The sequence below is a fragment of the Odontesthes bonariensis genome, chromosome 5, assembly GCF_027942865.1.
Source record: "Odontesthes bonariensis isolate fOdoBon6 chromosome 5, fOdoBon6.hap1, whole genome shotgun sequence".
NCBI classification, from domain to species: Eukaryota; Metazoa; Chordata; class Actinopteri; order Atheriniformes; family Atherinopsidae; genus Odontesthes; species Odontesthes bonariensis.
The window spans coordinates 33,468,545-33,496,457 of record NC_134510.1 but is presented as its reverse complement, the minus strand read 5'-3'; the positions used below and the strand labels follow the sequence as shown (position 1 = coordinate 33,496,457).

The following is a 27,913-nucleotide window of genomic DNA, read 5'->3' as shown; positions in this document are numbered from 1 at the left end:
TATATCAACTTATCTGGCCTTCGGGACGGAGCTGACATGTTTGTTTGTCTGTAGAAGTTAAACTCGTTTAAGGAAATCTCCAGTTACAGTTTTGTGTTGCACGCTTTTAATACTGTCATGCTTTAAAAACTCGATATACATTGTGATTGTCTCTTGATCGTGATTCTGGGAGGTTTTTTAAATGATTTGTTGTTAATCTGCACATTCACTGGCACTCTCAGGTCCTTGGATGCCCCGCGGCGCACTGTCCTCGGCCGCCCACTGCTTTCTAATGGCCGGGAGTTGACCACGCCCACCAGGATGACGCTGCGCGAGCAGCTGAGAGAAAAGATCTCGGCAGCCTTCTACCGCCACGGGCTGCTGTGTGCATCCTACCCAGTTCCCATTATCCTCTTCACCTCTGCCAGCATCCTCACCTGCTGGTAGGCACTCTGCAATGTTGTGTTTCTGTGCTGAAAGTTTCATGTACTCATTTAGACCGTCACTGGAAAGTATAAGGCAAGGCAAGTTTATTTGTACAGCACAATTCAACAACAAGGCGATTCAAAGTGCTTTACAGATACATTAAAACAGAAGAAATAAAAAGCACGATTTAAATTTTAAACAAAAAAGAAAGAAATAAGAACAATAGATAAAATCAGATAAAATCAGTAGTTAAAATGTGATTAAGTTTTGAAACTCAAGCTTCAGATTTGGAGCTTTATTCAAACGCAGCTGAAAATAGGTGTGTCTTCAACCTGGACTTAAAAAATGCTGCTAACGTGTAATTTTCTATCAAAACCTTTACCTTGTAATCTGTTGTAACTACCATAGAGATTTCAAATATTTTTTAAATCTCTTTAAATGACTTTGATTTAATGCAACCTTCATTTAAGCATGCGAGCAAAGGTGTATCGTCATGCAGACTGAATCGTACAGAACGAGACTCGTATCTGACTCGGCTCTTTTGAGAAGGCCATCTGCACACACATAACAACTCCCTGCTGACACCACGACACAAACACTCAATGAGCACGTGCACATACAGTATCTTCTCTTGCTTAATCACTGGTGCAAACAGAGGACATAGGTCAGAGACTCGCCTGGGCCTCAGCGGTGAAGGCGTTGTAAAACAATCTCACCAATCTAAAACACACACACACACACGCACACGCACTCGCTGCATGCTGTCCTCGCTGTACCTTGCAGCAGGGGTTCTTGCCAAATGGACGACTGACCACCACCCAGGGGGAAGTGACAGAGAAAAAGCTCGATGACGGGGCTGTTAAAGGCAGGACGGGGGCAGAGGGCTGTGAGAAAGTGGCCCTGTGAGAATGGGATGCCTGTCCCTCCATCTGCCTGTCAGGAGGGGGGCTGGCTCCACACAAAAGAAGCTTTTGTGGAGGTACAGTGACCTAGGAGAGTGGAGGGGGCAGGGTAAAACATCGAGGGAAGGGGAGGTAGGGATCGAGGAAAAAGAGAGGGGAGAGGTTTCCATCCAACTCACAAGCACATGTTTAAAAGAGAAGTAATGCTTGTTCAAGGAAACAAATTATCCATTCACTGTTTGCACGGGCAAACGAGTCTAATCAATACCAATGACTCAGCAAACATTTTGTTGGGTCCTGAGATTTCTCCGACCTCTTTTAAATCTTTCCAAACCAATGTTGTGAGAGAAAAATGATAGATTTCAAACGTATAACCCAAATTTTCTTCTTTTACTATGAGGTGTGTGTGATCACAAACAGGAAAAGTTGAAAAACTCAACAGCTTATTTCTGTACGTGCTGATTTTTCAGGCCTACAAATGTGCCTCTCTTTGTCTCATGACCCATTCATCTCTCCTAGAACTACTGTAAGCTTAGCTTTATTGACATTTACCGAACCCTGTCACTACAGGGTTAACACGCTGACACACAGACAGACAAGTCGGTTGGCTGATGTTGAGAGGGAGCTTGTTTCACAGGGACAAACCCTTTTTCTATGAAAAAGATGAAGGAAGCCTCAAGGCAGCACGTATGACTAAATCTAGCAAGAAAAGCCAGAGGGGCTGGTTTCGTAATCTCAACAAGTGTCGCAACACAAAGCAGGAAGCGCCCACCTTTCCCATTCTTTGTAGTTGTCCACCTCTGTTCATTAAGGCATTCATGTGGCAGTAGTCATATAAACTGGTTTGCTGTTTGATTCATTCTTAGGTTTAAAGAATGTAGTTGTTCTTTGAATTGTTGACAACACATCGGGTCGGATATTTTCTCCATTAACTGCTTTGTCTCTCCCAGCTATCCGTTATTGAGGCTTCCCCTGCCTGGGACGGGTCCTGTGGAGTTCACCACAGGGGTGCGAGACTACAGCGTCCCTTCCCATGAGCCTCAGGGAGACCTGGGAGAACGGCCTGACTGGGTAGGAGAGGAGAGGCAGCAGAAAATGCATTCATCTTTGTCTCTTTACAGTTTCTGACCTTTGCTTTTGTCTATGTTCTTGTCTGCTGCTAACTAAACTAACTCTGTTTGCACCCCTAAATCGACTTTAAATAAACAAAAGAAAAAAGAGAAGCTGTAAAGTTGAAGCAGCACACTCATGAACAATAAAGCAAGAGGTGAACTTTAAGTCTTTGACTTTCATCATCTGAGTTCAGATCCAGAAAACAGTTTACAGTTACCTTCTACTGAGGCTGATGGAGTGTGTTTGTTCAGTTCTTGTGTGTCTGAATGTGCCACTTACACGGTTGTGCTTCCCCCTTTGTCGGCGGTAGTACCGGGGTCCTCCGGTTGCCTACATCCAGCAGGTGTTGGTGAAGACGGCGGTGTCTCCATGGGACAGCAGCCTGGTGCCGGTGGACATGTTCCGGTCGCCACTGGGTCAGGTCTTCAGCCTTCTGGAGGAGATTCGCAACCATGTCTACTCTGACAGGTAAGAACGCATCCACGCTCGTAGATGACCGGCGGCAGAAGAAATTAGATCTTGAAAACACTGTTTTGATGCATGTTGTTTTTTCTCCTGTAACGATACATTGGCCTTTGTCTCACATCATGTTTGCAGTGGGTAGGAGTAAAAATGTGAACTTTAACCTGCGTTTTACATCAGTGTCCATGACCTTGAGTTATGAAAGAAAAAATGTGAACTTCCATTTGAAGTTTACAACAGAGTTACGGCTCACTTTTAAACTAAAACTTTATGATTTGTGCTGTGTTTAATTTCTCTGTTTGACTGTACTGAAAAGCATGAATGATTTATAGAGCAGGATCTTGTTTTCCTTTTAAGGTGTAGTGCTTTAGGCCTTCTTGAAACACTCGCCACGTCAAGCTATCATAGCAAATTGATACAGTAGATCAATCTTATCTCCTTTTCAGATGGCAGGAATGTTTTCTCATTCTTTTCTCACAACCTCCTCCCTTCTTTTCTTCTCCGTGTCTCTTGTCTTGTCAGCTCCGGCATTCGCAGTCTCGAGGCGCTGTGTCTCCAGGTAACAGACCTGTTTCCAGGGTTACGGCGGATGCAGTCGGTGCTACCAGAGCACGGCTGCCTGCTCGTCTCCCCTGGCAACTACTGGCAGAACCAACGGGAGCTGTTCGAGTCGGACCCCGACCTCCTCAAGACCATCCAGAAACATGAACCGAAAGGACTGCACACCTCGGCGACACTGCGAGGTAAAGATCAGAGGGACTGATGATGATGGTGATGATGGTGATACGAATAATCCAAGGATCTCATATATTAAAGGATTTGATCCAGGAATTTGTTTCTTTTAGCATTTAAATTCTGATAGTTTTATTACATTTTATTAAAGTCCATTATACTCACCTTCTTTGGAACAATCTTCTTCTTCATCATCATTCAGCGTGAATAAGTGTTGGGAGGCAGTGAGCAGGGATTAGTCATATAAGCAAACTAAGAGGCTTTCATATGGACGGAGAACGAGCAGTTTCATTCCTTGGGAATTTAACAAATTCTTTAAAAACTTTACCCACTGACACAGTGAACCAAGTCATCCTTTCTGGCCGCCCAAAGCCAGCTCAACATTGTGCCTCCTCTTCCAGCTCAAGTGATTTAGTAGTGGGAAGCTTATACTTGAACCAAAGTCAGGAACAGCTTGGTGGCCAGATAAAGTCAGGACAGAGAGTGATGTTCACATTGTGCTGCCATTTAAACCACTTTGGAAATGTATCCCAGCTGCTCTTCAAAAGTAGAGGGCCCAAAACTCCACAACACTGCTCAGTGGGAATTACACTGAGGTCGGTCAGCAGAAACGTTGTAATTCAATCCTAAATGTAATCCTCTCATTAGAGGATGATATTCCCACTGATATTTGATTTTTAAGCACAAACCAATGCAGATTCTGGCTAATTCTGGAGATTTGTGTCATGAAAATCACGATTTATCGTGTGTGTTTTTGTTTCAGACCTCCTGTTTGGCGTTCCAGGGAAGTACACAGGCGTCAGTCACTACAACAGGAAGAGGGTGGTGACATATACCATCACTGTTGTGCTCTCCAGCTATGATGCAAGGTGAGCTGCATGCAAAACAGAAGAGGACATAAAAATGCAGTTTCATATAAGCGTTCCTTTGTGTCATGTGGATGGTAATTAAATCATGAAATGGTCTCAGTATGTCACCTACTGTTAATTTTCCCCTTTACAGCCCTTTAACTTATAAGTTGTGAAGCAGCACTTCATCAAGCAGATATTTATAGACTGATATGTGCCAGTGCACATGGACTTTAGCAGGGCTCTTGTGATAATGAAATTGTAGCAGACCATTATTTGACATACAATTAGATGTGATTAATGATTCAGTTGTCTCTTCATTTGTAGCCCACTATACTATAAACTTAGTAATAATTTAATAATCCACCTAAAAGTTTTATCTGTTTACTTTTAAGGCCTTATAAGCAAAAACAGTACGAGGCAGATATGACATGTCCCAGAGGATGGTTGTCCAAGGAGTGTCAACTATATCTTTTATTAAATGGTGGGAAACAATATGACATTTCAAAAAGTGAATCAAGAGAATTATGATGACTATGCAATCAATATTTTATGAATTATGATTATTATTAATTAATTGAATTCCAATTGGCTTGAATTGGACTTACTATCTAAGTGCCTTGAGATGACATTTGTTGTATTTGGCGCTATATAAATAAAAATGAATTGAATTGAATCATGATCATCTCAGATAATTGTGATTATGCAATTTAGTTGTTAAATGTGAAACATGTAGTCTTCACAACGTGTTACGTTGCTGGTCAACTGTGGGCTCTAATGTGGCTCGACTAAAACTCTCATCATCAGTGATCTTAAGTCCAGTTTATCCTGCAAAAGTTAGGTTTGTTTTGGGTTTTTTTTGCTGCCAGGAAATGGAGTACTGTATATATTTGCAAGTTCTCTTGATGGCCTTTAGTCTGGGTGCCTCGTGAGTCTGACAGTTTCTGTTTTATTTTCTAAGATAAAATGTGGCTGATGTCCACTGAACCTTGCCCACACCATGCGTGTGTATTCGGCAGGTTTGATACGATAACTGGACAGAGATGGCAGATGAGGCATTTGCTAAACTAACTTGCATGTCTGCTGCTGATGTGGAAAAAATCTGCTGGATCTGCAAATGTGTTAGTATTAAAGGAAACGGAGCAAAAAATCTTTCTAAAAGAAAATGAAAACAACATGTGTTCTGTTTGCCATTCTGCTGCTTACACATGCCGTGTCACATGTTGCACTGCTCTGAATGATGAAGGGCATTTAGAGACTAAGTTGCTCTCTGTACAAAAGTAGGTTTGCCTATTACAGTGTTTCGCTTTTGCAACAGAAAGGGCTTCATTGATGAGAATTCTCCTCGAGAAACTTTCCCAGCAGGACCAGTCTCAAAGCAGTTTCTATTCTGAACATTTCTTTCTCATCCTATAGCTAGTTAGTTAGCTTTATGTATTAATCTTTGTGCCTGTGTGTGTTTCCAGGTTCCTGAGCAGCTTACGGACTCGTCTGAAGCAGCTTCACCCGTCAGCCAACTGCAGTCTGAGAGACGACCACATGGTTCACGTCCACTTTAAGGAAGAGATCGGCATCCCTGAGCTCATCCCCCTCGTCACCACATACATCATCCTTTTTGCCTACATCTATTTCTCCACACGTGAGTCCAGCTCCCTGGATGTCTGCTCTGTCCTCTGGATGCACTGTTCTTTTTACGGCTTCATTTCCCCCCTTTGTTCTTTGTTGGTGCACCTCAGGCCCGTTGATATTTATAAAGCGCCAAAGATTCAAAGCTATGCCTGCTGTGCCTTTGTGTGTGCACGTGTGTTTGTGTGCCAAGGTTGTTCCTGTCTGATGCAGGGATTATCCTCACGCTGGAACATTGCACACCTCTGTAAGAATGCACCCGGCAAACCCTCAGCAACTTGCCAACACAAACATTACTTCAGGACGCACACACACACACACACACATATACTCAAAGTACTCAAAATAAATGCTCACACTCAAGCCAATTAGTTGACTCACATTTGGCTCCTTCTTGAAGCATTTTTAATGTGCTTAAAGTGAATTAAGAAACAGCTTGTAACAGCAGTTTTTACCATTTTTCCCTTTTAGAGTTAAGATTCATAAGATAAAATGGAGAAATTGAATTGAAATTGAACAAAGTTAAATAGAGAATAAATACTCTCTACTATAAAAATGAATTACCGTTTTTTGCGAGTGCTGCATGTACAGAAGAAGAAGAAGAAGAAGAAGAAGAAGAAGAAGAAGAAGAAGAAGAGTCTTCCAGGTTCAGTTCTGACCCCGGCCTGTTTACTACACACCAGTCCACCTCTCTCATCCACTTTCCTGTCAACTCTTGGTCCACAAAAACAGTTTTTTTAGGTTAACTTATTATAGATTAAATTATGCAGCTAATTTCTTTTACAATTTAGTGATTTTCAGATTTAGCATTTTAATGTAAGACTGTAATCTTTAAAGAACAGATAACTTGCTGTATTTCTAAGGACCTTGTCAAACTTGAAAATCCGAACCAAAGTTCACGGTATGGTACATTGTCTGAATGCCATCTAGTTAGCTTTGTTTCTGTGTTGCCTTTAGGTGAGTACAGTGAGGAACTTTAACTGCATACCTATGTCCTGTTATCATCACTTACGTGTGCTGCCTCTCCCTACATGTGACATTGACTGTTTTTGTAGATCGCTTCGGCCTTTTTTTTCCTTTTTCTTTTTTATTGTTCATGCATCGTGTTCCACATCGGAGTATATATTATACAGCACTTTACATCTGTGTAAACTGCAGTGTTTTGGAGAGATAAGCTGTAATGTGTAAGTTTGATAATGAGAAAAAAATCCCAATTAATGGGAGGAATTAAGCTTTTTGTTACTTTTAAAGGTGTTTTCTGTGGCACTTAAAGCTCGGACGACTTCACTTCTGTGACGGACGAGGTTATGGATGAGTGGACAGAATGTAATCCGGGTTGTCTGCATTCTTTTTTTGTTTCTTCTGTTATTTAAAAGTAGAAACAAAGTACTTTTCTCAGCGCACAACCTTTTCTAACAGCTTTGTTTACCTATGTTAGGACTGTCATTATCATGAGATTGCAGTTTTCATTTAAGTTGATTAATTGCGCACAATAATTGTGATTCATAATTTAATTTATCAGTTTAGCAAACTTTAAAAAATGCTGTAATTTAATAATGCACCAACAGCTGATTCTCAGTAAACATTGATAGATGTTTATAAAGATGATATTAAATGTTATAACATATGCAACATTTAAATGTTTCATCGTAATATTATATTTAGAGTGTAGTTATACATTTTAATCACCGCATGTCATCGACAGATTGGTAGTCAAAAAAAAAAGGTAATAAAAATAAATCTCTGTTAGTCTCGTGTAGCTATTTTTATACGATTGACCAAAGTGTTGAGGGCACGACCAAATAAGTTGGGTATTCAATCTTTATTTAATCAGAAAATGTAACTCTTTAGATCCAAAATCTCGATATAATTTGCACAACATTCACATTTATAAATATACAAATATTCATATAACTACAGTGACGTCAACAGACATGTACTTTAGAAATAAAGAACATGAATATATGAAATCATTTCTTCATCAGAGGGATGTTTCTGCCTTGGAATCAACAACAGTTTCTTTAAATTTGTTTAATGAAACCAGTCCCTAAGATTCTAGTTTTAACTTGCAGACGGAGCAGCACACTTTATCAAACGCTCTTTTTCTGAGTTCAGTGCAGGCTTTGGGGATAGTTAGAGGGAATAAGTCTTGAGCGAAGACGCTAACTCTGTTTAGTAGTGATGCAATGTAGCTAAGGTGAAGGTAAAATGAGGTGAAAGCAGAGCAAGAACAGTTTTGTATATAAAACTGATATGAACTGATATAAAAGGCTACAGGAGGACAAATCGGTCCATCCAGTCCGAGTACACTTAGTAACACCACGAGTGAGGGTTTCAAGGTTTGTGACACACATCGGTGCTCCATGGTTTACATTATTTTAAAGCATGCAAACTTTGCATCCATGCATGTGACCACAGGACTCTTCTTTTCCTAAAATGAAACTATTGATTCTAAAGAAAAAGCCCCCATTTTTTTTTTTTTACCAAGACAGTGAGTCATCAATTCTATTTAATTGTATTAAGATAGACAAGAGCCTAGAAAAGTATTGATAGATGGAAGTTTAACAAGAAAATAAATATGTAAATGGTAAAAATGGTGTTTCGTTTAGAGGAAACTTCACACACTTGACCTCATCTGAGAGGTTAAGTCTCTTTATTCTCTTTAAAAGCTTCTTCACCTCTTATCATGGCTGAGGTTTTCTGTAAATGATAAGTAGTTAATCGGTGCATCTCCTCTTCCTTACTTGCAGGTAAGATTGACATGGTGAAGTCTAAGTGGGGCCTGGCTCTGGCTGCTGTGGTCACAGTCCTCAGCTCTCTGCTCATGTCTGTGGGACTGTGTACACTGTTTGGACTGACACCCACACTCAACGGAGGGTAGGAATGCCCACATTTTCTACATACTTCAGTCAAGATAACTAACCAGGGTTTGGTCTGCGTAGTTGATGGTTTGTTTTCTACCAGCAGAGATAAATGATGAGAATTAGCTTTTCAAACTTTAAGCCAGTGGGGATTGTTGGGTTTCATATTTATCTGTGAGACAGTTAAACTTGGATCATTTTTTATAAGTCTCTTTGTTTCAGACTGAAATGTCTCAGCTGTCTCAGACTTTTTTTATTTTATTTCATGATCATGTATTCTCACTGGGATCGTTTGACTTGGAAGAGATCATCTTTTTTAGTTTTTAATGTGAACTTTAGATGGCTACTGAATGGATTTCATCTAATTTGGGGCTCTTCGTTGACTTTCAGATGTTTTCAGTCCATATATACTGCTCCTAAATGTTAGAAAAGTTTCACCATCTCTTACCTTGTTCATAGAAAGATGAGAACAGTTTGCTCCCTCACTCACCTGCACAAATTCATAGACACACCAGATCACTGACCCCCTTCCTCTTTGTTGATTTTACATTGACTTGTGTTAATGTTTACAACAAGAGGACAGAGAGTCAGTGTTTTATGTTGATTAAAAAGGAAGCACAGGGACAGGAAGAGGGTTGGACTACCTGAGGGGGGCGGGGACATAGTCTTATTGACATTCACTGCTTGTCCAATCATTTGAGGATTGTTAGAAAGCAGATCTCATGGCGTGACAATGGTACTCTGTTGTCCAACCACTGACTAAGATCCACGCAAGTCTGCAGTGGGCTGTGCTTGCACCGTGCGCTCGCACAAACACACGCCAAGGTCAGCTGGAGGGACACTTAAAGAACAGGGACATTCGCCAAAGGCCAAAAATCAGAATTTTAAGAAAAATTATTTGGATCTGCACCAAAATTTGATGGACTTTCTATTTCACGTATCATTTCTCCTACGTGCTTCATGAAAATCAGACTTTTTTTTTTTTTTTTTTTTTTCAATATTACCAACAGACAAACTCACAAACAGAAACGTGTCCCTGCCGCCACTGAGGACCAAGCTGCACATTCTGCTTTGTCATGATTGGCACCAACACACAGGACTGCTGATTTAGTGGCAGTGATAGGCCATGTAAGAGTGTGATGTAATGTGTAGAGCTGTTGACTCCTCTGTGACCCAGTTATACACTTACCTCTAAAGCTCAAGCTTATCTGCACTCTCAAACTAATCTCTCCTCACACTTCGTCAGGGGAGGAAATTCCCTGCCGGCATCTGCCAAATATTATCAGAGGCTTTTAAATGCAGTTGATGATTTGCTTATTCTGGCAGTTAATTTTTAAAGCATTTTTAAAGTGCTTGTATCTTGCCTGACTTTGATTTAGTTTGTTGAAATGATGGCCTCGTGCAGTTTATGTTCACTCATCTTTCTGGATGGTCATTCATTTATCTTACAGCACCATTTTTGTCATCATAAGTTGAGTGAAATTTAGTGAAACTTGTATTCTCATTTCATACATTGCTCCTTTTCAAATGATCATCATTTCTTCGCCTGCTTGACTTGCGGTTTCCTTCCTGCAGTGAGATCTTCCCTTACCTGGTGGTGGTGATCGGCCTGGAGAACGTCTTGGTCCTCACCAAGTCTGTGGTTTCCACCCCCGTCGACCTCGAGGTTAAACTGCGCATTGCTCAGGGTGGGGCTGCATTGACTCATTTTATTATAGTTTATTTTGAAGTTAAAGATGAATTCACTTTTATTCCACTAAAAATTGCTCTTTGTTCCATTAGGCCTTAGTAATGAAAGCTGGTCTATCATGAAGAACATGGCCACTGAACTGTGCATCATCCTCATCGGATATTTCACTCTGGTTCCAGCCATCCAGGTTAGATAAATATGTTTGAATTGTTGTATCGCTAAAAGAAAATAGTGCTTCGACGTATTTATCCAGCAGTAACATGGTTTCTGTACTTTTCAGGAGTTCTGTCTTTTTGCTGTTGTCGGGCTGGTATCTGACTTCTTTCTGCAGATGTTTTTCTTCACAACAGTTTTATCTATAGACATCCGCCGCATGGAGGTGAGATTTATACACACACATTCAAACCTGCACTCAGCCAATCGCTATTTTTACATTTTCACTGATGTTTATGTGAAAGTAACAGATTCATCTGATAGAGAAAAATCCAATTTAGTCCTCTCAAGAGGGGACATGCATTTGGTTGCCTGAGAGCTGTCAGTTCTTAAAGTTGATGTGTTGGAAAGGGAAAAAATGGGCAAAGAAAAGAATCTGAGTTACTTTGACTTTGTTATTATAAACAAAAGTGATCCAAGGAAGGGCAACAAGAGGTCTGGGTTATAACTGCCCACCGCTCTCTGATGGTTGTAGGAAGCATCGGGCCTGTGGGTCCGATCAAATAGAAGAACTACTGGAGCACATACTGCTAAAAAACCTGAAAGGAAAATTCTGGTATTTTAAAACCAAGGCTTTTTACATATTTTTCAGTCTAAAAATAAAAGATAACGGCCCCTTCCTGTAAAACCATGTGTGTTAGGAAACTGATGGTGTTCCTATGCTCATTGGTCCACTGCTGACTATGAACAAAAATGCGATCCAAGACCTGTCGGTGCCAGATCAAGATGATCTCCATCTGTCCAAAAACGAGAATAATCCCAAGTGTGGAACCCACGGCTAATAAATTCAAAGCCTTTTTAATGTAAAGTGGACAGCCAGGTGCATGCGCATTGCTTTTCTGGGAAGGAGATTTTAGTAGGATGCACAACAGGAGGAAGGCAAACCGGCAGAGGCAGTGTGACGCTCTGGCAATGTTCTTCTGGGAAGCAAGTAGGAACATGTAGTTGCAGATTACAGGCACTCCTTCATAGCTACAGTTATCTCTGATGGCAGCAGTCTCTGTAAATAGGACTTTTGAAATGCATGTGAAAATGTTAGTCTTACTGAAATCGAGCAAAATCAAAGCTCTAAAACCTGGACTAATATTGGGGATCTAATCACTCCTGCATGCAAACGTGCAGCTTGAATCAAAGGGGCCTAGACGCTCTGCACAAGCTCCAAAGTTCAATCTTTTTGCCAAACAGTAAAACATAAGCATATAGTGATACAGCTGAATTCCCAATAAAGCTGCTATTCACTTATTTTTCTGTTTCTGTCGTCAGACGGCTGAAGTGTCGGAATATGTGACTTAAAATCAGACTTAGAATGTTGCTCTGCAGTAATTGAATAATGCAGCTTTATCCATTCAAGTAACTTAAAGACGTACGTGCAGGGAAATTGGCCATACCTACGATACGATGATCCACTATACAGGAAATTTGAAGCAGCAAAATGTTTTGTGTATGCTTCCACACAGTTCACAGCATCCTGCATGTATACTGGGATAAGGTCAGTGGTCCAACTAAATAGCCAAGTGGAACTCTAAATGTAGCTCGACAGAGATGTTGCATAAGATGCTGCACTGTTAAATGGCTACTATTTCTACTGGATAACTTGATTTAACGTCTCAAACACACAGTCCCTCAGAATATATGCATATACTCTGTGAATAACACAACCTCTGAGCTGCACTTTAATGTTGCGGTCGGTCATATAAGGTACTATTAAATGAATGTCAACCTTTGAAAAAATATGAAAAATCTTTCATATGAAACACAAATTATTTACATTTTGTAGGCTTAATAAGCCTTTCTTGGTGATTTAGCCTTAAGCCTATTTCTCTGTTTGTAAATGTATGTTATGTATGGGAATAAAACTTGAAGACAAAATTTTAAAAAGAAGTGGGACTAATACACACTTCTCCCTCCTTATAACAAATTTAGGACACACAATAAGTCAGGTGGTAACCACAGGCCCAATTATATGTACTACATCATTTTCAGCTTATTGTTCTCCCACATGAGCCCTTATCTAAAATCTCTTACCAAAACATTTAATTAATATTTAGCTTAGTGCCCTGTAAATAATATAATTATAAGCCTCTTTATTTACATACAATAAGATAATGGCACTAAGAAGCCATTAATCATCACAAGAATGTGAAATATGTGCACAGTATGGATAATTGTTCGTATTCTGTTAGAAAACAGTGAAAACACCATTAATCAGAACCCATAGCTGTGTCTTAACAGTTGTATTTACTCATTAACAATTCTCTACATTTGTACCCCGTGCTTCACATCTACATGACTTTGAGTGAAGTTATAATCCAGTCATTGTAAACAAATGAGCAAAGTGCGTCATCTCTCTTCCCTCCCCCACAAGCTGGCCGACTTGAACCGCCGCTTGCCAGCTGAAGCCGGTCTGCCCCCACCAAAGCCAGGACCCCTGCGAACACGTGAGGTGCCCCCTCCACCACGACCCTCCCCCCACACAATCACCCTGCAGACCCCGGCCTTCAGGAACCTGCGGCTCCCCAAGAGGCTGCGCGTGGTGTACTTCTTCGCCCGCACACGCCTGGCTCAGCGCATCATCATGGTGAGAGGAAAGATCGAGTTGTGTGTCTGCCATCGTTTCTTCGTGGACTCTGTGCCTGGATTATCATTGTGTTACTAATTTCATTCCTATTGTCAGTAAAATAAAAGCAAACATGCTTCATGACTGTAGTTCCACGTCTATTTACGCTTTAAATTTGAAATAATAACTTTGCATTTAAGAAAAAAAAAAACACCAAGTAAAGAATTAAGATGACTTTAAACTTTGTCCACACAAAGACAAATAAACTAACACTGTTAATTCATCTAAAGACTCATTTCTTGTGACAGATTATTAAAAATTGTATGAATGTGTTCCCAATCAATGAGAAATTAATATTTTAAGACATATAAAGACACACATTACACTCAGAATCAGATGATTAAAAACAACAAGCAAGTAGATTTTTATCAAAATCATCAGTTAAATGTAAGACAACTTGTTATTAAGATATTTCCTCCCTCCATTTTCAGGCCGGCACAGTAATCTGGATCGGTATCCTCGTTTACACAGACCCTGCTGGAATCCGCACCTACCTGGCTGCGCAGGTGTCTGAGCAAAGCCCTCTGGGAGACCCTGTAGCGGCCGGTCTGCCCCCTCACCTCGGGGTGGCTCCTGTTTTCCGTGGAGTGGATCCCACCAGCACCTTGAGCATCCACCCCGCACCAGATCCAACTCCTTTACCCGAGAACCAATCACAGGGCCACGACGGGTCAGCCAGGGCGGGGCGTCTCCCCCAGGCCCCGCCAGCAGTGCCTCAGATCACCTGGGGAGCCGAGGACGAGGAGGGATGGAGGAGACTGTCTTTCAGACACTGGCCTTCACTCTTCAGCTACTACAACATCACTTTAGCAAAGAGGTGAGTGATGCAGAAGATTTGTGACATTTTGCTCCATAAACATGTTGTTTTGGATGAAACAAGAAACTACTCGATTTTTTTTGTTATTCATATTTACTTCTGTGTATTTAGTGAACACTGAAATATCATATTTATGTTGTATATTTATAGGTTTTAATACCATTGGTCTGCTGTTTTCAAATAAAGACTGAAAAAAAGACTAAAGCGCCACTGTTTTTTAAGACGGTTCTCATAGCTACTGTAAATCTATCCCCAGCAATAAGGTCTGTAAGCACGGTCAAGCAGCAGATTTCTGACTTTGCTTTGAACATGATGGTATGAAATGCAGAACACTTCATTTTCCCTCGAGCTGAATCTCTCATAATGAATAGGTTTGTTGGAGCTGTGACTGTTTGGATGGGACCATCTTATTTCATATGTTCTCCATCCATTCTCAGGTATATAAGCATCTTACCCGTTATTCCCGTCACTGTCCACGTGAGCCCTCAGGAGGCCATTGAGACGCGTCACCCTCAGGACACGAGGCATCCTCCACCACCCATACCCAAGATTGCGGCAGATTTGCAGACGGACCTCACCCTCTACAAGTCAGTACTCAGCAACACACAGAAATCTTTCCACCTCGTTTAAAAACTGAACCTGTTATTCTGAGGTAACCTGCCTTTTTCCTACAAATTTAACCTATTTAAAGAAGACTTCTGGTGTGTTGAAACTTGTTTTATTTTCTGTGATGTCGTTGCTGTGACTATATGAGTTGAGGTAACTTATGTGGTCATCATTTTTGAATTTAGAGATTTGAAGACAAAAGGATTGTCTTGAACCAGTGTGTCTGAGTAGAAGAAGCCTCCAACAGCTCTCAACATTAAGTAGAATAATTTCCAATGTTTATCTGACTGAACTGGATTTACATCTTCGACTAGAGAACTATGGGCAAGTAGTTCACCCGAGGGTTTTTTAAGTTGTGTGCTCATTATAAAGCATTGCCAATAGTTTGCCAATTGCCAATATAATGTATTTATTTATTTATATATTTTCCCTTCTGAGGAAAGATATTATATATTTTCGGCTTGACGTTAGTTCAGTGTATCGAGTGTTGCAGGACTGATGGTTATCTTATCTCAGGCTTTAATGGGGCCAGATAAACCGAATAGAATAAAAGCAAGGTCAGTTATTATCTCGGCCATCTGTAAGTGTTTACTCTTCCTGATGGGACAAGTCTGGCCGGCGAGTTGCTTACAGAGTTTACTGATGAGACATGCAGCTGATCCTCCTGAAAGGTTTTTACTCTACTGTCTAAAGATGCCTCCTTTTGATTATCTCAAAATGTTTTAACAGCTCAATTTTTATCATAATAAGATCAATCATAAGTTAATCATAATAAGAACCAGAAATGTTGTAGATCAGGAGTTAATTTGGAAGATCTTATGGATGAATTGTATAACATCCGCAACACTTGTTGAGTAAAAGCCATATTCGTGACTAGTAACAGTTTAGGAAACCTGTGAGCCACATTAGGAGAAACTTTAAAGACACTGCTTTAGTCTGCCCTCCCACTTTATCAGCTTAAAGTAGCCTCAAACACCATCTGATCAACAAGAGCTCAGTGAGGAGTTGAGTTTTCTTTGTGCTGTGTTATATAAGGCAGTGTGACGTCCCCGTGACAGCAGTGCACTGAAGTGGAAGCTTTTCTTTTCATCAGCGTGAAGGCCGTTGACTGTAATTGGGTCAGGGTCGTGACCTTCGCAGTTGGGAAGAAGCAGCTGAGTTTAGATGACCCTGAGACAAATGAAGGCCAGTATGATAAATATGTTAGAACTCAATTCACTGCACTGGGTGACACAGATACTGGTATGATATCATGTTGAAAACAGGAAAGCTGGTCACCTGAAACAGTCACAGGATGTTAAACGTTCATCTTATCATAATCTTCTGTTAGTCTTTTCACCGACTTGTTGCCTCGCTGTTCACATAAACCACTAATCAGTCCTGCAGACTGCTTGTTGATGAGACTTCATTCTTTGCAGCAGTTTTGCACTCTTACTGACCCACTGCTTAGGTTTTCTTAAACTAACCACTCTCTATAACGGTAGTCTCAAACTGAACCGTGAAAGGACCGGTGTGGCTGCAGGTTTTTGTTCCAACCCTGCAGCAGCACAGCTGACTTGTTTCATTCAATCAGCTGAACTGGTTTAGACCTTCAGTGCAGACGGTTCAGTTGATTGAATGAAACGAGTCAGCCGTGCTGCTGCAGGGTTGGAACAAAAACCTGCAGCCACACCGGCCCTTTCACGGATCCGTTTCAGACCACTGCTCCGTTTCAGACCACTGCTCTATAATCTTCTAAGAGAGGTTAGTGCAGTTTTCCAAAAGACATTTGATGACATTGTTTAAACCAGTGAACTCAGTTACCAAAACAACTACAATGCATCTCCTTATGATGGCTTCTACATAAGATGCTGAAAAGCTGCTAGAGTTTAGCTTTTATTTTGGCTACGTGGTGTTCCTGCTGCTGCAGTCATAATACTGCTTAAAGTTTCTGAGTCACATTACTGACACTATATGTGCTGCATCATGCAAAGCTCATCAGGGTAAAGCAACTGCTGAGATCAGATTTGGTTCCCTTTTGAGGCAAACACACTTGAATATGCTTCGTGTTCAGTTTGTTTATGAGAGCACAGGTATCTTTCTTATCCCCAATATCCGCATGTGTTGCCCTCTTTTAAGGCATATACTAAGAAAAGACTGGCTTAACTTCTTACTTAGTGATTTCTCATATTACAGATGAAGTAATTTGGCTCATTGAAAAGCACCTAGAGCCAATAAATGAGCCATTAGTGAGTCTCTTATACTCATTTACTTAAAGGTGTGGAAATGAAACCCTACTCTTCATCCCTGGGCATCAAAGTCTACATGTAGCATCATTACTGCACAAGTTGTAGTATTACAGAGATTGTTTGTAGGCAGAGAGAGTCGCACCTCTGTGACAGATTTCATCGTCACATTAACTCCACATTCCTCGGTACAAAGTCGAGCAGGCAGATTTTCAGCCGGGCGGGACGCTCAGCGCAGTTTCAACCAGCTGCAGAATATTTGTAAGACAAACTCACAGCTAGAGTTGTTGTGTTGTCAGTGACAGAGAAATAGTTTTTGTTGTTTTATCAGAGACCCATCTCTAGTTTAGAGATTTACAAAATGAATGGCTTTATAATATTAAGAAACCAAAACAAATACTTGGAAGAACTTAAATGGTACACATCATGTGGAGGCCGCCTGCCTGAAAGTATTCAGGGGCTGTTTAACATGTAGGACAGCCGATATGATTGAGAGTCACTTGTAAATGAAACTAAAACTAAATGTTAAATATATTCAGTTTAAAAGGTGTGTAAACATTTTAATGAAAAAAGTACCAGTGAAACTAAGTGTTGATGAAGTTGGAGCTGTACCAAACAAATGTGCTCAGTTTAGTTCTGGAGACAAAGTTCCTTATCTTCCATTATCTCTCCACCCTCCAGGGTGGCAGCTCTTGGCCTGGCTGCGGGCGTCCTGCTGGTTCTCTTGCTCTTCTGTCTCTACCGAGTTCTGTGCCCTCGTAACTATGGCCAGAACGGTGTAGCTCATGGGCGCCGGCGGCGAGGAGACCTGCCCTGTGACGATTATGGCTATTCACCACCTGTCAGCGAGATCTCACCACTGCTGCTAAGGGGACACAGTATGGTGAGAGAACACTCTCATAAAGCGGAGATAAAGGATGTTTGCATTTCTCTAAAACAATGTCGGGGCAAAGGCAGCAGCAAAGAATCGCCTTATGTCTTTATGTGCCTTATCCTCATTGAATTTCTTTGCAGTCATGATCTGCCTTTTCTGTCCTGCAGGACATCGAGTGTTTGGCCAGTGACGGGATGCTGCTGGCCAGCTGCTGTTTGGCTGGACAAATCCGTGTCTGGGATGCCCAAACTGGGGACTGCCTGACTGTTATTCCAAAGCAGGGGTGAGACATACAGCCGTGCTGCCCTGTGGAGTTGTTCAGAATGTCCGACCAACCTCTTTACCTCCCTTTTTATTGCCTTATGGAAAGCTGCTTTTCAACTGAAGAACTGTTCCCCTGGCAGGGGGGGTTGGAGGGTATTTCCCTGAACTCCCTAGAACAGATCTGGTTTGCGGGTAGTACTTTAGAGCAGCGGTCCCCAACCGTTTTTGGGCCACGGACCGGTTTAATGTCAGACAATATTTTCACGGACCGGCCTTTAAGGTGTGCCGGATAAATACAACAAAGTAAAAAGATACGACCAACACAAAAACTGTGGTATTTTGTAAATATAATAATAAACGTGAATCCACTGTGTACTTCAAGGCTTCATTGCCTCATTGGAGAGCCGGTCGCCACATATTATGCAGAGCGGGCTTGGTGCGTGGGAATCACCTGTGATAAATCCATACTTTAAGTAGGTCTCCTGGTATTGTCTGTTAAAGGCAGCTTTCTTTTTCTTAGTGGTCATAGGCTCTTCTTCTGTCTCCTAACTGGGCCTTTTCCCCTTTGCAGAGAAACTTTTCAAAGACTGTTTTTTACTCATTTTGCTAGCTTGTGGGTTTAATATTAGCGTATCACGTGACCGAGACAAGCATCTTGACACGTATCATGAGTGACGGATGTAACTTCGGTTATTTTTTCAAAATAAAACATTGTTCAGACTCGGGATAATAAATAAAACGGAAATAATGTAAGTTATTTATTCTTTCTGTGCGGCCCGGAACCAAACGACCCACGGACCGGTACTGGTCCGGTGGTCGGGGACCGCTGCTTTAGAGTACAACTAACCTAAAACACAAATAAAAAAAACTCAGACTTACTCCTCAGACTGATGTCCAACAGTGAGTCCGTGGACTTAATTACAGATAGATCCTGAAGGAACCGTTTAGTTCCCTATAGGTCCCTTATGATAAATTTACTGGATACTTTTGGTCAGACTGTGGCTCAATTAAAGCTCTCAAAACGCTATTTTCTCTCTCAGTACTTTAACAATATTTCCTATTTTATATCCCAAATATACCCTGGGCCGGAAAAGAGACGATTGAGAATTCTGAGCTTCAATCTTTGACTATTTGCCTGGAAAAAGGTAGTTCATTGTTCTTTGTTGAGAAATGAGTGCCGTGCCTCCCCTTCAGGTTGAAACGGAGCAGCAGTAATGGCTGCTGGGAGCAGCGAGATGGCTGGGACAGCATCGGCGGAGCGGCAGAGTCCGATTGTTTAGACCGTGGAGGTCGAGACCCCTCCGTCGGGTGCGACAACCTGTCAGAAGACGAGTGTTACCCAGTGCGACGCCGTGCTGCACCTGCCCGCCCGGCTCTTTTCACCGACCAGCCTGATTTGACGCCACTCATTGACACCAACTTCACCTCCCAACTGCCCTCCCAACCGCCCTCCCATCTCGCCACTCCACCCAGAGATGGCTTTGACTTTGGAGATTTGGTGGAACGTGCCTACATGGAGCACGAGCCTCCCTCTCCATCTACCTACCCCTCTCCTTCCTCAGCCTCCTCCTCGCCACCCTCTGGTGCTCCGCTCCAGAGAAGACAGAGTTTAGGAGATGTAGCTGGGTTCTCAAACCAAGAGAGACTCTCCACAGCTGGAACACAAGCCGGGGCAGACTGGGAAAGCTCTGTCTGGGCCATGGAGCTGAGAGGAAATCTGATAGCTGCTGGGAGGAGCAGCGGCAAACTGGAGGTGTGTAAATCAGATACAAAAGTCTGGTCTTTTTATAAACCATTAGTCTTCTCAATTTAAGCACCAATACTGCATCATGTCATGTTTTCAAAGTTTGAAATAAGAAGTTGTGATGTGTGTTCAAAAGAATCACGAGCATTTTAGAAGCTCCTCATGTTTGTTTGTTATTTTAGATAAAAAGTAGAAGAAAAATAAGTTGAAATATCTGTCATCTGAGTCTACATATCATACATATACAGCCTGTCAACCTGTGATCTGGTTACAGCTGTGGGACGCAGTCGAAGGGTCACTGCGGTGCAGTAATGAAGATGGAGTGTCTGGGATCACAGCTCTGGCTTTCCTCAACAACAGGTTAAACATCCACAGAAAGTGTTTCTTCTGGGATGCCACAGATTCTTGTTTTTTTTTTTTTTTTTTTTTTTTTTTTTTTAGCGCCACATCCATTTGTTTTCAAATATATTTTATTTGTGCTCATTTTGGGGCATTTATCCGCTTCATACCTGGGGCGGTATTCGAAACTCATCATCTAGAGTGTGTCAATTCTCCGTCCACTTTACAAAGGAGGGTAATATTGATACCGACAAGAGCACTTCCAGTGTCCTCCAGCTGCTTGCAGTTATAATAAATTGAAGAAAATTCAAATGTGTCTTTACTTGAAGAATAGAATAACATGAATCACTACACTTGGCTGTCATTCACTCTAACTTCACGGTCATGTTATTCAGCGTCATGTAAGAAAAGATTCTACTTTATTCTGTTCCTCCCTCCTCCTCAGAATCGTAGCGGCTCGGTTGAACGGGTCCTTAGATTTCTTCACTGTTGAGATTCACAAACCTTTGGGTCTGCTGCAGTACAGAGGTAAGATTTCTATTCCTTTTATCACCTCTCAGACTCTAAAATGTAACCATATGTCACACATTTAACTAATTAAACAAACAAAAAAAGGAACCAAGAGGATCAAAGTGTGGAGAAATGTGTGCTCACTCCCTGCAGGTACCCCCGGGCGAGGCAGCATGCCCCCGTCTCCCTGTTACAGCAGCGAAGATGTGATCAGCTGCCAGCTCACGCGCTCTGTGCAGTGCGCTCACCAGAAGCCCATCACAGTGCTGCGAGCGGCCGCCGGCAGGGTGGTCACAGGCAGCCAGGACCACACAGTTCGGGTAACACAATGCTCGCCTAATTTACAGTTTTGTGTTGCCAAATGTCAGTACTCAGAAACATGGCTGATTTCTCAAATGTATTAAGACAGTAAACCTATTACAATATTAGCAGGTCTTATTCCTGCTTTACACTTATTAGTCCTCTGTGTGTGTGTGTGTGTGTGTGTGTGTGTGTGTGTGTGTGTGTGTGTGTGTGTGTGTGTTCTTTAGGTTTATCGTCTGGAGGACTCGTGCTGCCTCTTTACCCTGCAGGGTCACTCTGGAGGGATCACAGCCATCTACATTGACCAAGTCAGTTCTTTCCCCTTCTCTCAAACTGTTTTATTTCACAATTTCATACAATTTCCTTCTAAAAACAAAAAAATGGGTCAAAATGCGAGACTTAGAAGAGCGATGACTGAAAAGGTGAATGAATGTTATTTATGAAACAACGTTATGAAAGGAAGTCTCTTGCATCAGGTCTGTGTTATTAGTCGTTGGTTATGTCATATTGGTTGAAATTACTTTTAATATTACCATATTATTTTGATGAATTTTGAAAGTGAACCAATGTAGTGATAAACAATTCTTTTTTTTTTTTAATTGTGTTTTTGTGGGATTCTGTTTGTCGCTACCATCAGACAATGGTTCTGGCGAGCGGCGGGCAGGACGGGGCCATCTGCCTGTGGGACGTCCTGACAGGAAGCCGTGTCAGTCACGTCTACGGGCACCGTGGCGACGTCACCTCGCTGGTCTGCACTACCTCTTGTTTCATCAGTTCAGGACTGGATGACCTCATCTGTATCTGGGACCGCAGCACAGGGATCAAACTCTACTCGATACAGCAGGTACTAACCAGGGCAGTGCTGAATCTTACATTTTAGAGACTGTTTGAAATACACAATGAAATTTAATGTTTTCTTCCTGCTGCTTTGGTCCATGTGGCAGTTTTGTGTTTTTTTTTTTTCTAAAATATGGACAGACAAACTGTCAAGATCTCCTCAGTGGTCCACTGTGACGGAACACCTGGGACAGATGTAACCAAAAATAGTTATGCTTTAGATCCAAAATGATTAAAAACTGCTCAGATACCCAGAAAAGGTATACAATAAGAGAACAAGTATAAGATATTATTTATTATAACCTTTATTTAACCAGGAAGATCCCATTAAGATTAAGAACCTCTTTTTTTTAAGGGAGACCTGGCCAAGATGGGCAGCAGCAAATACAAAACACAGTTACAAATTACACAGATAAAAACACAAACAAGTGAAAGAAATTTAATTTAATTTACAAGCAGATTATGAAAAACAAGTAACATGTCGTGGAGTCGGCCTCAAGTGTCCTCAGTTTGGATTTGAAGGTACTCGGAGAGATTAACCCTGTTAGTTTCCAGTCATTCTGCAACATATTTCATGCTAGAGATGCAGAGTAGCCAAAAGCCTTTTTTACCCAATTCAGTGCGGGCATATGGAACAGAAAGCGACACGTAGTCCTGAGAACGGAAGGAGTGAGGACCAGCACCTCTCTGTGCAATTAAGGAACAAATATAGGAAGGCAGCAGACCAAGTGATGCCTTATATTTAAAAGTATGCCAATGACTAAGTCTTCGGGTGGCCAAAGCAGCCCATCCAACCCGAGTGTATAACTCACAGTGGTGTGTCAATGGTTTACATTAATGTTACATTAATGTTACATTAAACACGCTTAATAAATTGTGGTGCCTTTATCTGACAATAATCTTAATGAACTGTGCCAATCAGACCAGATCCTTGTGGATAAAGTGCGTTTGTCTCTAAAAGCAAAACGATGAATGTTCACAGTTCAAAGAAGCCTTTTTGAAAGCTTAAACTTGCTCAATCATCAGGCAGAAACTGTACATCTGAAAACACTCTTCTTCCAAGCTCTTAAAGTTTAGGATTGCTTCATCATAAAGGTGTCTTTGGTGTCATACTAACCGGCCTGTTCTCCTCACCAGGAGGTGGGTTGTGGGGCCAGTCTGGGAGTGATCTCCGAGTCTCTGCTGGTGACGGGGGGCCAGGGATGCGTCTCCTTTTGGGACCTGAACTTCGGGGACCTGCTGCAGACGGTATATCTGGGCCAGAGCAGCGACGGGCAGGGTGTCCGGCAGTTGCTGGTGCTCGACAACGCTGCCATCGTCTGCGACTTTGGCAGCGAGCTCAGTCTGGTCTACGTTCCCTCAGTGCTGGAGAAACTGGACTGAGGCGGGTCAGCAGCTGAAGTCAGGGGGAACTCTCTGAACATCAACTTTAGGTACAAGAACTTTTGTTCTTTTTTTAAAGCAGTGCGATGTTTTAAGTCTGGATGTTGTGAGGAAGAGGAGCTGACACTTCAGCTCATAACGTTTCATCGGAGCCGTCATGTTGACGTTAACGAAGGTCACGGGGTCCGTTAAAGAAAAGTCGAATGTCTCTCGTGTAAAGAGAGCCCACCAATTCCCAGTTTGTGCTTTTTGTGCACGTGTTTGTTTCGTGGCGTTGCCCTCGATGCTGCTGACATGGGTGGTGCTTCACTGTGACTCCACCCGGCCAGAGAGGGAGATGAAACGCTCTCCTCTCTCATTTTTGTTATTTTCCTGCTGAGCTGTTCACTCGACAGCGAAACGCAGCCATCGCGAACCCGACAGCAGCACGCGTCGGGAGGAACTGAGCGACTGTGTGAGTGTGTGAACGAACCATGAATGATTCAGGGCCCTTTTTAAGGCAAAAACACTGCTGAGAACAAAAAAATTGACGAGTTATGTATGACGTGTGTGTGAGGGAGATTCCTGTATAAAGTAAACCTCCAGAGGGGGATGTTTTTATATGTATAAAACTATTATTTATTAGCGATACATTTTTGAGTAACAGTTTTTTCATGAATGGTTAATTCCAGCTCTTCGGCTTAAACTTTAGTTTAGTTGAAGTGACGACTTAATGTCAGAGGGTCGTGTGGCAGCGTTGGGCGGTTGGTTTGGAACGGATTAAATCTAACATCGAGCCCAAAACGTGAAATGTTTGTTGGTATGGAGTCGGGGGCTGCTGGGGAAATGTTTCTTTGATTCTAGGGTTACTAATGGCGTTCAAGGGGCCCCTCCATTTTCGATGACTGATGTCACTCTGCACAGGCTGTGATTTTAAAGATTATCCAGAACTCCGAACTAAATTTGACTGGAGCTCATTGTTAGTCAGTTTCCCATCGTCGTCGCAAGCTTTAGCATCGTTTGTCTAAACATCTGTCCACCTCATTCTGCAGCCAGTCACAGAAATATGAAGAAAGGCTTCGAGTTAACAGATCTTTAACTAATGTGTAAAAGCAGCTTTTGATAACGCTCAGTTTAATGTCTCCATAAAATAATGTAGGTTAACCATCGATAATCTTGTTACAGTTTGCAGTATAGATGTTAGACACGGTCTGATTTCCACATGGGTAAAGGAGCTCAGAGCAGATTATGCAAACCTCTATTACAAAACCCAAATGTAGAAAAACTCCAAAAAAAGAAAATCCAGAATAAAGAAAGACTCCCAGAGTCCTCTTTTTTTTTTTAAATTTACGGTCAGCCATGGTGTAGAAAAGGTCTTTCAGACACCACCTTATACTGAAATCACTACTTTAAACCCACCCATCTAATACCGTCTGTGTCTCCACACAAATGTAGTTTTTACTCATGTGTTTCAAAGCCGATCAGCGGCATCTCTGTTATGGCATGAAATTAGCTATAAAAGTTACATGTGAAGCAGTATTTGCAAATTATTTAACATTTCAGAAAACGTGAGACCAGAACGGGGGCCGTGGGTTTGTATCCGACTAAGTTTTTAAAGTTTTTGGCTTAAAGTAGTTGTTGTGATGCACTGATAAACTCTTATGGTGGTTTCATTGCTGTGACGGACCGGTTTATACAAGACTCAGAATCATGGACGTTAACACTGGGTGTTCAGTCTGAAGTCATGGACAACAACCCAAGGCAGCGACAGGGGGCAGTAAATGTAAAGCTGGTCACAGATTCAGAAGGTTACAACACTGAAAAGCAGCTGCTAACTGCGACTCTTTCCTGCTTCCATTCACGGATAAAGAAATTTCAGTAGATGGTTAGCATCTCTGTGACACCACCTGCACAGAGCCATTCATCATACATTTTCTCAGCTCAACTCGCTTTCCAATTCAGATGCAGAGTTTCAGTTAGAAAACTATTATTTGGCTTTTTTTCCCACTTAGATTTGACAACTAATATGACCACCTCTAAATCTGCTCATATTTACTGAAAGGCGTCCAGACCTCGTTAAAGGTAATATATCTAAGGAGGAGTTCTCCGGTTCCAAAAGGTATTACATGTTGTACTCTGCATGAAATTCACAACTAATAAATATATAAAGTGTTACACTCTAAAAACTCAACATTTTGTTTTTAACACTCAGAATGTGTTGGGTTATAAATAAAATGGTGAGTTAACGGGACATTAAAGACCCTCCTATTGTAGTCGATGTCTGAACTTCACCCTTTTCATCTCGATAACTGTTAGATATCAGAATGTAATTATCCACAAAACTTCCCCTGACAGCCTGCAGCAACATCCAGAATGTTTTATTTCTCCATCATCTGCCATCTACTGTATCTGTGTCTACTGAATGCAGAAAAATGTGAAATTCCAGCCGTTTAAATCCTTCACAACAACTTTAGTGCACTGCTAACTCCCACACACACACACACACACACACACTAAAGGCACTTTTGCAAACAGCTTCCACACAGGACAGGTGGATGTAACTGGACTTGCAACCTATACCTGCAGCACTGGTACACGAACACATGTCAACTATAGTGCTGGTTCCTCTGGGATGCAGCAAACATTTTCACATTCAGGAAACAAGCGGCAGAAAAGTGGGACTTAAAGGGGACATATTATGGAAAGAAGAACTTGACACCATTGTCTGAAGTCAATACTCAACAATTCAGACAAAAAAACATCCCTGGCATTTTGTTTAGAGCCCCACGTATCTGAAAATGTGTCATTCAGTGAGTTGTACACGTGCATTTTCTCATCATCCCCACTTAATGTTTTCAAATTCACTTTGGAAGAGGGAGTTGGAAGCTCTTTAATGTTAAAATCAAATCTCATTGTTAGTTCAATGAAATGAAGAAATCTTCTAGTATTTTAACGTTTTTCTTCTTTTTTCACCATCAGCGAACAGTTACAAAAGTAAACGTTGGTGAAATATTCGTCCATGTGAGCAACAGGTCTTAACGTTAGCCGCTAAAATTTTAAAATGCAAAGAATTAGAGCCCACATGTGCAACCACGACTCCAGTTCTTAATGGTGTCATTAACTGGCCAGCTGGGCATTATCGTATTCGATATCTGTGGTATCCCGTTTAAAAAAAAAAAACAAAACAACTTGAGCCATTCAACTAATGGCTCCTTATGTGCCTAAAAGCAGGACCGGTAGCCTTCCGGCTGTCCAACTGCGTACGAGTTAAATAGATTTGTTTGAAGATAGTTGTGATATAATGGAAGAGGGAGGAGCTGCTGTACTGTTGACCAAACATGCCACAGATGTTTCAGTAAGACTTCAGAAAATGAAAAAAGAAAAAGAGCATAGTATGTCTCCTTTAAAAGAAGTTGAGTTTGATAATTGAGTTAATTTTTTTTAACACTTACATCTGCATCCCTGTGAAACCAGTAACGAGGTCTCCTTGCTCTTCATCGCAGTGTTCACTTATTATCTATGTGTACTCTGTTCAAACTGAAAATGTAGTGTTGTTTTTTGTTTTTTATAAAAGTTGTATTTTTTTTTTCTGTTCCAAACTTTAACGTGAAGTTAAAGCTATAGTTTGACATTTTGGGAACTACATGTTGGCTGTAGTGCACAGAGTTGAACTTTGTAGCACCCAAAGCTCACCAGATGAACTCACTACAGACGCTTCGTTTTGTTTTTTTAGTTAAATTAAAAAGTTAAAAAATTGTAAAAAATAATTTAGCTTTTATTGATGTTCGATGGTTTTTAATGTTCTTAATAGTTGCTAAGCAATCAGCAGGGCAGAGATGTCAAAGTTACTGATATTTGAAATTTTACACACGATTTTTTTTTTTTAATGAAGTGTAACATTTTGATATAACATGCACCTTTTTTAAGCTATATACGTATATCTTTGGCCACCGGATCTAACAATGAGATATGAAAGTGGTGTTCGTACCTTCTACTAGAAAGATGTATTTTCCAAAATGCCAAACTATTCCTTTAAGGAGGGAGGGAGGGTGCTGCAAATTCTGTTGACTTTCAGCTTTCTGATGAATGTTCCGCTTCATATTCATGGACTTGGACTTTGAAAAATGTCTATTTAGCAGAACCTTGTCAGGTAATAGATGAGTTTCTGCCCAGTTTGTTAAAAACACTGCTTGTTCTTGCCCAGCTTTAAACAAACCATTTTATTCTGTTGCTTTTACTCATGCAGCTTTGACCTCCTTTTTGTTGTTTTCCTTAAACCAGAAGAGGGAACATTTCCTGTAACACAGCAGAACTCTGACGTTTAACTCTTTGGGGATCTTAAACAACTAGAAACCAGACTGTTTCATTTCATTTCTCACCGATTCGGACAGTTTATCACAAAACTGACCTGCAGGAGAGAAAATGGATTCCTCCTTCTCTCATTGGCTGTCTATAATCTCAGCAGGCTGTAATAACTGAGGTAACTTTTTTTTTTTTATAACAAAAAAACAAGCGTAAGACTTTGTACTAATTTTCAAATAAAGAGGCTTTGATACAACAACA

At 41.3% G+C, this 27,913-nt stretch overlaps 2 protein-coding genes across 5 annotated transcripts in view; one reads left to right on the top strand and one right to left on the bottom strand.

Moving 5' to 3' along the window:
- The window catches only part of LOC142380376 (fucolectin-like), a 173,546-nt gene that overhangs the window by 143,276 nt on the left and 2,357 nt on the right, over positions 1–27,913 (bottom strand). The window lies entirely within an intron of this gene.
- scap (SREBF chaperone) overlaps positions 1–27,913 on the top strand; it is a 32,454-nt gene extending 4,541 nt beyond the window's left edge. For all 4 annotated transcript variants that reach the window (XM_075466189.1, XM_075466188.1, XM_075466187.1 and 1 more), the window contains exons 2-23: positions 222–422; positions 2,258–2,378; positions 2,731–2,888; positions 3,405–3,625; positions 4,378–4,483; positions 5,929–6,101; positions 8,839–8,965; positions 10,525–10,637; positions 10,732–10,826; positions 10,920–11,018; positions 13,218–13,430; positions 13,901–14,286; positions 14,724–14,873; positions 17,799–18,000; positions 18,159–18,274; positions 19,450–20,008; positions 20,274–20,359; positions 20,784–20,866; positions 21,002–21,168; positions 21,379–21,459; positions 21,789–21,995; positions 23,126–27,913. In XM_075466189.1, coding sequence (XP_075322304.1) covers positions 301–422; positions 2,258–2,378; positions 2,731–2,888; positions 3,405–3,625; positions 4,378–4,483; positions 5,929–6,101; positions 8,839–8,965; positions 10,525–10,637; positions 10,732–10,826; positions 10,920–11,018; positions 13,218–13,430; positions 13,901–14,286; positions 14,724–14,873; positions 17,799–18,000; positions 18,159–18,274; positions 19,450–20,008; positions 20,274–20,359; positions 20,784–20,866; positions 21,002–21,168; positions 21,379–21,459; positions 21,789–21,995; positions 23,126–23,371 — 3,831 coding nt within the window. In that variant the 5' untranslated portion in view covers positions 222–300 and the 3' untranslated portion in view covers positions 23,372–27,913. The remainder of the gene's footprint in view (positions 1–221; positions 423–2,257; positions 2,379–2,730; positions 2,889–3,404; positions 3,626–4,377; positions 4,484–5,928; positions 6,102–8,838; positions 8,966–10,524; positions 10,638–10,731; positions 10,827–10,919; positions 11,019–13,217; positions 13,431–13,900; positions 14,287–14,723; positions 14,874–17,798; positions 18,001–18,158; positions 18,275–19,449; positions 20,009–20,273; positions 20,360–20,783; positions 20,867–21,001; positions 21,169–21,378; positions 21,460–21,788; positions 21,996–23,125) is intronic.